Source organism: Mchenga conophoros, linkage group LG1, assembly GCF_057382185.1.
Source record: "Mchenga conophoros isolate Kocher_MC1m ecotype Shallow Benthic linkage group LG1, M_conophoros_male_GT1.1, whole genome shotgun sequence".
NCBI lineage: Eukaryota > Metazoa > Chordata > Actinopteri > Cichliformes > Cichlidae > Mchenga > Mchenga conophoros.
This window is the reverse complement of record NC_140526.1, coordinates 10,026,431-10,038,320: the sequence shown is the minus strand read 5'-3', so window position 1 is coordinate 10,038,320 and position 11,890 is coordinate 10,026,431. Positions and strand designations below refer to the sequence as shown.

The 11,890-nt window shown below is 38.6% G+C and overlaps 1 protein-coding gene across 1 annotated transcript in view; it reads left to right on the top strand.

The window, feature by feature from the left end:
* Window positions 1–6,034: 6,034 nt before the first annotated feature.
* The window catches only part of tox3 (TOX high mobility group box family member 3), a 37,823-nt gene continuing 31,967 nt past the window's right edge, over window positions 6,035–11,890 (top strand). The window contains exon 1 of the mRNA XM_085252615.1: window positions 6,035–6,815. Within this exon, the coding sequence (XP_085108741.1) occupies window positions 6,714–6,815 (102 nt within the window). The 5' untranslated portion in view covers window positions 6,035–6,713. The remainder of the gene's footprint in view (window positions 6,816–11,890) is intronic.

Here is an 11,890-nt window from a genome sequence, read left to right as displayed (position 1 = left end):
TTTACGAATAAATTCTTTACAAATCCTACCATATGAATTCATGGATTTTTTTTTCACATTCTGTCTCTCACAGTTGAAGTGTACCTCTGGTGCAAATTACTGACCTGGGGGAACTTGCACAATCGGTGGCTGACTAAATACTTTTTTGCCCCACTGTAGATAAAATAGTCTGAACTACTTGGTATACTAAAGTCAGATCTTATATCTCTTTATAAAAAGAAGACCTCTTTTCCACGTTCATGGTGTAATGATTATGATCAAGGAAATAGTCTGTCCAGAAGGCAATAGAAGGATAAAGGTGACGCATAATGACTTAAGACCTAAAAGCTATTCTCTGACCTAATAAACAGATTATCACTGCTGTAACATCATTGATTAGGTTTTATTGCCGTCTCCTCTTTTGGCCTCACAGCCTGTTAAGGTTTTTAATAAAATGTGAATGGTAACTGAAGAGCATAATTATTATCATATTTTATATGGGACATGCCATTCAGAACAGTAATGAAACTTGCGATTTGCTGTGAGGTGTGTAGTGTGTTACCCCCTCATGTTTTCAGTGTGTGGCTCGGGGTCACTGTATATCTCTGAGAGGGTGTCAGACTTAAATTTGCCAGTGATGAGTGTGTGAGTGTGTGTTTTTTTAAGTCTTAGTGGAATGACTGCTCAGTGACACTTCACAGAAATGGCTGTGTAGTTGTTCAGCCATTTCACTCCTCTAATGACGTGTATCATGTTTGCCCGAGATGAAAACACTCTGAATTTTACCAAAGGTTTTTTGTGCCCTATCTCTGTCATACTAAAAATAAAAAATAAAAAGTAATTAACCTCAGTTGACTGATTATCAATATTAGGAAGAATTTAAAGATTCAGATTTCTAATGTACAGACCTACCATTTAAAGGGACCGACAATTAAACACAAATTTCAGCATTAGGGTGTATATTTACACTGTGAATTAAGGTGATAGTAACCATAATAGCTCTGAGGATGACAGGTACCCGAGCCAGATGAAAGTGAGATATTGTGACACTTACACAAAAACAGACTTCAGTGGGGCTCCAATGACTAACATCAGACAGCAGTTATTTGTGAAGGTGTCACTCACTGACAGAATTCAGCACTTAATATGAAGGGGGGGTTGCAATAAATAAAGATTATTAGGTTAATTAATTATTTTGCATTTATTACTCTTTTGTATCTCCATATAATTACTCTGCACCGCTTTAATTGAATCTGAGCAGGAGCCAGCAGAAGATAATTTGTTTTCACGTTACCAAATGGTTCCAGTGTTGCCAGGCTGAGAGGAAATCGCATATAGTAGAAAAGCATAATTCATCTGGCTGAGACACTGATACTCAACCATCAGAAAGGAAATTAATTCCACTGCCTGGCTGCACAGCCAAACAACATTAAAAACAGGAATAAATAACAACAGCAACCAGGCTGAATTGGGAGCTTGCTTATCTGATATGTGGTGTGTGGGAGACTGCGTGGGTTTTTCTTATGTGCCTGTATGTGCATGAGTGAATGAGATTTGATTGGTGGGCGTATCAGTGTGTGTTGTATGTGAAGGCATTGCTTCGTTATGCATGCAAGAGCCACTATCAAACGAGAACATGACGAAAAAATGGTGTGCATATGCATCAATGTGTCCATAATTACAAAGTAGATTTCCTGGCGACTATCATGGATTGTTGACCATCTCTAAGCAAGCATTGGAGAGCGTTCAAATGAGGATTATCTCCTCCAATGCAGCACAGCAGAGTTTAGCACTGTATGTCATTGATTAAGCTTGCATATAGTACATGCCAACACGCATCCCACTTGCATAGGGTTTTTCTCTGTTTCATAACAGCTCCTCAAATGCATCCTATCTAGGAAAGACAAATTATATATAATTATATAATGTTATCGGAATATGTAAAGAAATGCAGTATAATATAGATGACAGAAAGTGGAAAAAAGCTATTTTTGTGTTACAGTGATGTACTGTATAGGACATTGGTGCGTTCACTATTTTCTTAACTAGCGTGTGACGTGCAGGAATAATTATTAATAATGTGCCGTAGCAAGCTTCAGAGTTTAACATGTTTCATGTAATATTCTATTTTACATCAACGAACAACTGAACATAACTGAAAAAGCACCGAAAGAAATGTATAAAACAAAAAGTTGTGTTATTGTAATCTACACTTTTAACGAGACAGTGATTAAGTAGACTGTGTTCATTTAGAGAATCCAAGAAAAAGCAGAGATTTAATGGGAAATAAAGCTAACCTGACACTTGCAGACAAATATGACATAACGACAAAATCTGGCTTATGTATTCACATGGAGGATTAATTCTCTGCTTGATTCTGATGTCTTCTTTTGTCAGTACAGAGATGACTGTGACAGCTGAATAACTTTTTATGTCCTTACTGCACAACTAGAGTTCTAGTGAGCAGTAAGTCCCTAAAGTTTCACTTTAACCCTCTCTTTAGTTGTAAATTCAGATTCCTATAACATTTTTGTTTCACTAATGTATAAAGCATGGTCTTCTTCTCCAAAGAATTTTTCATAGGTGTAAACTATGGATTCCTTACATACACATACTCCCTCCCACTGCTATGGGGTACTGCTCAAAAATGTCTTTGATTTTCTAGCTGGAAATAACAGCTTCCTGCACCATCCTAAAAGTAACACTTGCACAGTCTTGTCTTCTTACTTAGAAACTGAGAAGTGTGTGCTGGTAGCACAGACTGCAAGGACAGAGTAAGTGTTTCGAGTAGAGCAACGCAACAAAGCGGTGAAGTGGACAAGATAGTGTAAAGTGGCCAGGGATACATACAGTATGTGTCTGGTTGAATCATCACTGCAATAATCAACTTCAATAAAAATGTTGTTTTATTTGATTAAAACAAAAACAAAAGAGTAAAGGTGCACGTATGTGTACACACAAATTCAGGAGGATGTTTGGTAGAATAATAGTTATTTTTTTGCTCCTTAGTATTTCTTCTTATCAGTGATTAGTTGTTAATTATATATTAGTCTTTATGTTTGAAGGTGACATTGGAAGAATGGCAGTCCCCTCTTTAATCTCACTGACAGAAGCTGTGTGTGATAATTAGTTTCAGCTACTGGTTAGTTTATCAATCTCAAATCAGACAAATGATTTTGTCTTTTTTATTAATTTGTGAATACAATGGACATAATGAGTTTCAGGCTGTGCATTTATTCATGTGTAGACTCATTCATTATGCCAGTATGGTTAAGTGAAGCTTGACAGAAGCCCGAACCAAGAAAACCCTTCCTCAAATCAAAAACCCTAACCGTAAATCTTTATTTTTATTGAAAAATTTACTTTTTTGTAACTGTGTAGACTTTAAGAAATCACTGGCAAGAAAATTTGGTAACTTACGTTCAGGTGGATTTTTTGCATCCTGTGTTAGAAATAATAGATGGGCAACTTGAAGAGGTCAGAGCAGCCAACTAGTAACCTTCAAGTTGCTGGTTTGAGTCCCTGTTCAAATACTGGGTTCTCTGTCTGGGAATAGTGTCTTTCTGCATGGGAAAAAATAAACATAATAAAAAATCTTACACGATGTTAAAGTAATATTTAGAAAACTACTTTGTTCTAGTCCATATGTAGCAGCTGTATAGTTTCTACAGGCTGAAGAACACTGAAAATTATATTGCAAAGACAGACTCTCCAAAATCTGTAAATCTCTTATAGTGCCCTGCACCAAATCAGAAATGCAAATAAAGACACAGAAGCTCTTTTTCTCCCACCAAAGCATGTCAGTAAAGATCTACGCTATGTTAAAAGTGTTAGCTTAACCAAGGGAGAGCAAGAGAGAGTGTCACAACACATCTTAGCATTGCAAAAGCTACTTGTAAACCAGACCTATGCTTAAATTGAGACAGAAAAATAAAAATATAACATAAACAACATGTTGAGTCATCAGTTTTTACAAGCGGGCTTATTAAACCTCTGTGCATATGTACCTATGACGACGTTAAAAGGGTGTACAGCAGGAGATTTTGGAGCTGGCCTGTGGGCTTCCCACTCAGTAAGAAGTTAGAAATGGTACTCCTGTTTTGTGTATTATTATTGTTATTATTATTATTTACACTAGGTGAACAACAAAAATACTTTTTGTAAGTTTTGATTTGGTGTGTATTGAGTGAGCAAAAAGCTTTGTGGGTGGGCTAGCCCACACCAGATGGTATATTGGGTGGGAAGTTCAACACAGCCAGGAATTCTTTGCGTTAGCTGACTTGACAAAACTGATGGTGGTTATCAACATTCTCTGTTAAGCAAAGCTTTCTGTTTCAGGCTCTGTATACACTCACATAAAAAGGGGCATTGCATGCACAAACGATCCCTATGAGCATAGCCTACTTCAAGTTATCAGACAAATGTTACCAGAGATGATGAAAATAGCCATAAAAATCTATAAAGAGCATAAATATGTCGAACAATAAAATGTAATGCTGTTGAAAATAACATAAGAGATTGTTTCAAATTAATTATTTGAACCCCGAGACAGCGCTTTGTACTGCTGTTTGTTTCTAACATGATGACTACACATTAGAGCTCTGTGTGGATCCATCCAAACTGGAGCCATTTAAACATTAAAAGGTTGCTGTCACATAACATAATAAAGGAGATGTGGAAATCTCTTTAGTTTGTCAGCAGATTAGAGTGAAATTCATTTTACAGATTAAATTGTATTGCTGTGTGTTCTCTGCTCTCTGCTGTGTATTCAGCAATGTAAAAGAGAATGAGCAGAAGATTAGAATCAAGTAAAACAAAACAAACGAACAAACGAACAAAATTTAAAAATGTATACATTTTCTGCATTACCAGCTGAAAACATGCACATTCCATGGACAATGCAATGGACAGTTTGCACTGTTGTAACTTTACAGCTGTGCTTCATTTGTAATGCTAGTAAGTTGTGATTTCACAACCTGCACTTTTAAAACATATTTGCCCAGCGGAGACTCTGTACTGCACTTAAAACATGCTGTAAATAAAAGATTAGTGAAAATATGGTGCTTCCAGCCAATTTTAAACCAAAACTTCCAACTAGTTCAACTTATCTTACCATGGGAATTTAACCAGTTGAATAGACACTTCACTACTGACAGCAAAAAGCAGTTTTCTGATTGTTTGGGATAAATCTGTAGTTGTTTTGCCTTTTTCTTTTTCAAGTTGTTTATACCATAATACTAACCAGTTTTAAGAGCTTTACTTGTCTAAAGTAAAGCTATCGAAGTTCATATATGGTGTTGAACAGTTTAGCCCTATTTAAAACCTTGTTAAATGTTTTGAATCCACAGAACCTTCTGCTATTGCTATAATATTTTGTGTAGAAGTTACCAACCAGAAAAAAGTATATTTTGATTATATTTTTTCATCTCTTTTTGCAAGCTTCCAGCTTAGGAAAGGTAAAGTTTTCTTCAATCATTGAACTGTGGATTAATGTCGACCTGGTGTATCATTTTTGTCTACTTATGTATATTGTTCGGTGCCCTGTGACCAGTACCAATATGACTTGAAAATCAAAAACACTTGTCAGTTCTGAAAACATATGTGACAAACTGCCACAGACAGAAACGTGTATAAAATATGCATTAACATGAAATACAGTAGCAGTGGGAGGAAAAGCTTCATAGTGAAAAACTAAACTGAAGGTTAAAATTCGCAGAATCAAGGAAAAACAAACGGGAGAAAAACTGCAGGAGCTATCGTACCTGTTGGCTTTGGCAGAGTAATGCAGAGTAAAAACAGAGTAAGATGTAAAATTACATTTGGATGTAACCTGCCATTCATTATGAAAGTCACCGTTTAAAAGGGCATAAAAAGGTATGCTAAGAAAATATACACATACAGACTCATAATTATGATCAATTATCATATGCCAACATGTCACATGGACTTAAATGCAGTGTTTTCATGGGAGTGGCTTAGTGTGTTTGGGGAGTGGCTGGCTTGTTCACACATTTTGCCTTGTTCATCACTACGACAGGCAGAGCCGAAGGCTGAACGGAGATACTCAGTGTAGTACATCACATTCACTAATTGCACCATCTGTGGAGTGTTGTTCAGCTTGTTGTACAAAACCTGTGTTTAGCAGATGGGCTCGAGCGGCCAGCTAGTTGCTCCTTCCTCAAACTGCTTCACCAACTAGTTTTACAAGTTGGAAAAATAAACTTCTGCGAAACACGGCGGAGGACGCGGGCACGTTTTTGAGCGCTATCCTGACGCGCGGACTTTACTTCGTGGTATTTATTACCACTTTCCTAGAGTTTTCATTTTCCCCTTTCCTTCCCCCTCTCTGCGTCTGAAGGAGGAAAAAGGAGGTGGACCCACGCTCACTCGCCGGTCTCGTGGCTTCTTTGTATACAGCAGCAGCTGTGTGTAAATGCATGGGCACACAGCGTCTGCTGCTCTTTGAGGGACAGCTTCCTGGGCTCAGTCCAGCGTTCATGTGGATTTCCACAGAAATGAAGCGACTGGTGTAAGGTGTAAAAAGAGGAATATCCTAACTTTACCTGTCCCCCTTTCTCTTACCGTAATATCTCGTTTAACCCAACAAAGCTTGGGTCAGTTTCGCCGCCTTTCTTTCTCCATCTATCTGTGCGCTTGGATTGTAAACGGCAGAAACAAATTGAGCTCCGTGCAGAGCAGGCTACAACTACAGCTGCGCGGCTCCCTCACACACCATGGATGTAAGATTTTATCCGACTGCCGGTGGAAATTCTATTCCGGGAGATCCACCAAACCTGGATTTTGCCCACTGTTTGGGCTACTACAACTTCAATAAGGTGAGAAATCCTTCCCGTTTCGCGCCGTAGTGTTGTTTTGTGTTGTGCGATCACGTTGGGACTGGAACCACTAGTACACTGTTTTTAGCTTAATTATTGAAACTCTGACCGATATTAAGTTGATTTAATTAGAATTCCCCTTACTCACTTCCTCCTTCCTTGAATCAGAGTTCTCTTTCCGCCTAATCAGTACTTTCCTCTCTTGCCGCAAACTTTGTTGTTGTTCATTAGGAAAGGAAACGGGAGCACAGGACAAGTGTAGCGGCACAGTGTTACTTTTTGTCCAGCTCAAACCTGCCTCGTCGCACTGCTAAACTCTCACAGACTGATGTGCTCCACAGTCATGGGCGCTGTTGCCTTTAGGGTTCCGTGTTTCTCAACATCCTGTCATTACAGTTCAAATGTGATTTAAACAAAAAAAAGATGTAGGCTGTCAGGTACCTGCTCTTCTTCATGACCGGCCACGTCATGCAGTTAAATAAAATGACAACACGATAAAGAAATGGTTGTTGGTCGTTTGGTTAACTGCTGTGTATTTAACCTCATTTTCAAACCGCCTTCAGTTCATGTTGTTCACTGCATTTGCAAGCAGTTCTTAGAATGAGCTCCAAGTATCATATTCCTCATTAACATTTCAGGGGGAAAAAAGCATGCACAAGCAGAAAGAGGAATGGACAGCTCACTATCTGTTCCGTATGAATCTATTCATTGTCAGCGTTGCGCCGTGTTGTGCACTTATCTTACCCATGGCATCAGTTAAACTCTTGACTGTCATACTGTGCACTACAGTTTTATCTGCCCACTGCCAGGTTGCATGATGTATTTGCATTGTTTACATGTTGATCTGTTCGCTTCCTCGCATTTGTATACAAACGCCACCGTGTCCGAGCTGTGAATAAGAACAAAGCTGAAGTTTAATAACTCTTGCAACTGGAGCTTATGAGGTAAAACACAGTTGATGATTTGTAATGTTTTGTCAGTGATGTAACACGCGCACTGTTAGGCCTGTGATCAGTCACTAACTTGACTCTCTTGTATAACAGCAGGAGAGAACATCATTGTGGCAGTCAAAAAGAACAGTTTTTTTATGAAGTTTAAACAATGATACCCCCCACCCCCAAACACACACAGACACACATGCACACTTAGACACGACACACTACCCCCCTCTCAAATTATTCAGCCCCGTAATGCAGCTCTATTTGCAATCTGATGCTGCTTAAAACAGTTACCAGGTTTGTCTCAGTGTTTCATCAGCTCTTTGTCATTTGGCCAAGTTGTCATATGTGCCCAATTTCATCATGTCTTCATCAGCCTCAAGAAACTTTAACCACATTGCTTTGAATTGGTGTAAAAGTTGAAGTGCGATTTTATTCCTGCTCATAAAATCCCCGGGTCAAGTGAAATTTTCCATCTGTAACAGTAATTGGCCACAATGCAAAAGGAGGCATAGAGTGAGAGAGAGGGTGGTGAGAAGGTGCTTATCCAGTATCTCTACCAGTTACGTTGGAAAGAGGAAGAGAGAGAGAGAGAGTACAAAGCATGCATTTCATGCTAATTACAATGCCTTTCCACTGTGAACAAATAGGCTCTTTTGCATGCATCTTTCAAATAAGCCTCCAATTTATTTGAATCGGCTTGCTGAAAGGTAGCACAATGCAGAGCGGTTAGTCATCTAAAAGATGTGGCATGCTTACAAGTCACAGAGCTGAAGCATTACTTCTTTAATCTATTTATAAGCTGTCACAGCACCTTTTGCGAGCAGCCAAACTTTCACTAGATTTTCAGTTTTGATTTGAAAACAGGCAATACCCACTCAAAATGCTGGTGCAGGAAATGTTCAATTTTAATGACAAGAGAGACAGAAGGGCCCAGAGGCACTTTCAAACATCAGAGATTCTTTTAAATTTACAGAAAAATCCAAACGAGTGGCACAAACTTAATTAGGTGCTGCAGTCATGACTAATGAAGCTGCCATTTCTTTCCCTTTTTTTGGCACAGAGATGAAGGTGCTGAGGAGAAACATGCCACAACTTCACAAAGCTGAATAATTCTCATATAAAATCTATTTTGTGAGAAAAATTCCCTTGTTGCAGTTTGGAGAAATTAAACACGGTTTCTCTATTGAAACTGAAATTGTAAAGGCTTATTTCTGTGGGTTATAAACATTGACTACAGCGTGTGCAGGGTGAGTGACGAGGCTGTCACAGTGGGGTCTATTTCTCTTAAACTACCTTGACTCGAGGGTGAACACGGAACAGGTATGCTCAAGGGCAAAAACACCAAGGCTTCTACTTTTACTGATTGGTTGTTACTTCAGGTAGCGTTGTTTTCAATTTATCTGATAATGACTATTGGTTTTCCTGGCTCTTTGGATTCTTCTAACAACACCAGGTTGTAGTTGGTAAAATTTATAAAAGTTCCCTTTTGAAGTTTGATAAACTTTTTAAATCTGTGTATGAGCTCGTACATATATATGGACTTATTTATTATTCAAAGAGATTTCAGTGATGCAACATGGTTAAGGCTGCTTGTTTTCTCTAGGCAAGCTCCTCAGTCAGGCACAACATAAACCAAAGACAAAGAGCTGTTTGGATTTAACTAGTTTTGGTATTTGTAAAAGTCAAATGTGATTGAGTTTAATGGTTTCTTGAAAGAGACCCTCTGTTATAGCCATATTTATTGCCATCTGGTCTTTTTTTCCTAAAGGTTTAATAATGTTTCAGATACAGTATCCATTTAGTGTGGGCTTTCATTACCTCCAGGCGCCAAGAAATCACCAACAGATGTTAATACAAACTCCTCACCTGCACTGGTGCTAACACTGAAGGTTTATTTGGAAAACTAATACCAGCACCACTGAGACATTATAATTCATTGCAGTTGAGAATTGACCATACATTGGAGTATTTTAATGGCAGTATAGCAGAGGGATGTAGATAAACACATTGCTATGAGATTCTGTAGCCTTTGTACATGACAAAAGCTACAGAAGGGGGGGAAGTCTTGCAGGATCTCTGCTGTGTTGCTGTGTAGTGCTGTTAAGAGACATACAACAGTTTGTGCTTAATGAAGCATTTTAAAAGGAAAGGGCAAACTATAATTAAACATCTTAGAAATTTGTGACTAGGCTTTTTTTAATAATGTTGTCAGCATTTTAACAATTTATATATTCAAAAATCATATTTGCTGACTGTGTCTGGGAAAAAAAAAATCCAAACTGTAGACATGTTTCATCAACCAATTAACTTGCAAAGGTAACAAACTGATTACTGATTAAGGCAGGGTTAATAGTTTGGCGGTTGCACTGTACACTGATTTTTAGATGCACATGCTGTGTTTGCTGTTGCATGAAACCACAGACTATTAACAACAGGTAGTGCCAAATCAACTTGGACTCAGTTGTTAAGGATTACAGCCTTATGTGCAGCATAATAAGTCTTTTCTGAGAAATGATCTTGATGACAAATCCTCTTTAGCTACACATGCTTTATTTTGTTGTTTTTCGACCACATATTGATAAAGGACTCTGGATAATTTGTTTATTGTCGGCTTTGTATTTTATCATCCATAAGCTATAATATGACAGACTAGCTCTGCTGTTATTCCCTGATTAGAAAGTTCTTCAAGACCCAAAATGATGCACTTCTTAAAGGATTTTACTGAGCGGGGGAAATGGGCCGTAGGCCATGAACTACTTAGTTTATATGAGCTCTACTGACACATGCATATGTAAGGAAACCAGGAACAACACAGATTTTAAGGTCTGGAGGAAGTGAATTAATGTAGCTTCACATTAGCTAACCCCTGGGCAATAACCTCTTTTGTCCAAAGCATAGTACGTCAGGTTTCTTTTGTCTCTGCTGTCACTTAAGCTCCAGCGGGAGGGAAGGGGTTAACTCTCTTAACCAGGGGGCCTTGTGCATCTCTCCAGTGTACACAGCTGGTGCCATTTCATCACACACATTCTAAACATATCCAAACACAACTTTAAATGTGTGTGTGCGGTAATGCCGTGTGTGCGTGTCTTGGGGAGGGGCAGGGAGGCTGTCTGCTTTGTCAAACTCAACACTTGATGGATATGACTCCAAGGTGCATGTTAAATGTTTAAATGTCCAAGAAGTGAATAGCTGATGTGTTTTGCTGAGTCCTTTAATTGTAGCTTGTCAGGAGATGTAGTTCAGCAGATTTATTAAACACCTAATTTTCCCAGTGAGACAAGAGAGTGTTATTTTTAGTTTGTTCTACACGAAGACGCACTGTGCACTTGGAGCTCCTGTCTGTAAGAATGACTGCTATATGTGGCAGACGGCACTACACGTATTTTGTAAATGCCCAGCTCCATTTTCTGCATGCCATTTCTTCTGAGCAACATTAATGGTTGTTGCTTTGATCCCACAAGCATTCTGCAACTGTATGACAATCTGATCCAACAGAGTGGAAAACATAACATCAGGTTGTCCACTTTGTTTATGAGGTGGATGTGACAAATCCTCCAGCTCTGAAATCTTCAACAGACATAGACCATTACCCAGATCAGCACTCGTAAAGACCTTCTGTAATCTTGCCATCACTGCTCATAAATCCACTTCATTACATCTCCTTGTGCATTACTCAGTGTGGTTCATTTAGGCAGACCTCACACCATGAAGTTATTTCCCAACTGGTCGATTTGCAAACCATAAGGCACCATTCTATAGACAAGAACCATCTTGCTGTGCTGATTTGGTCTAGATGTAATCTCATGTCCAATGAAAAATAGGGGAAACCACATTAAAAGCAAAAAAGAAATCATGCTTGGATATGGAGTGTCTTAGTGCTGTAGGCTTTCCTTGTGCGTATAGTTTCACCTCAAGGATCCACTCCACTGTTGTCTGTCCTCGCCCTGCTTAATAAAATGACAAATTCTCCCTTTTGACTATGTGTAGCTATGTGGCTGTTTCAAAAACATCTCTTCCAGTGGTATAAAGAGAACAGATGCACAGTGTTGTCATGTAAACAACATCACTACACCGTTCAAATCATGAATCATAACAAAAGATTATGGTAAGTTATTACAGAAGAGTTGTTGTTTT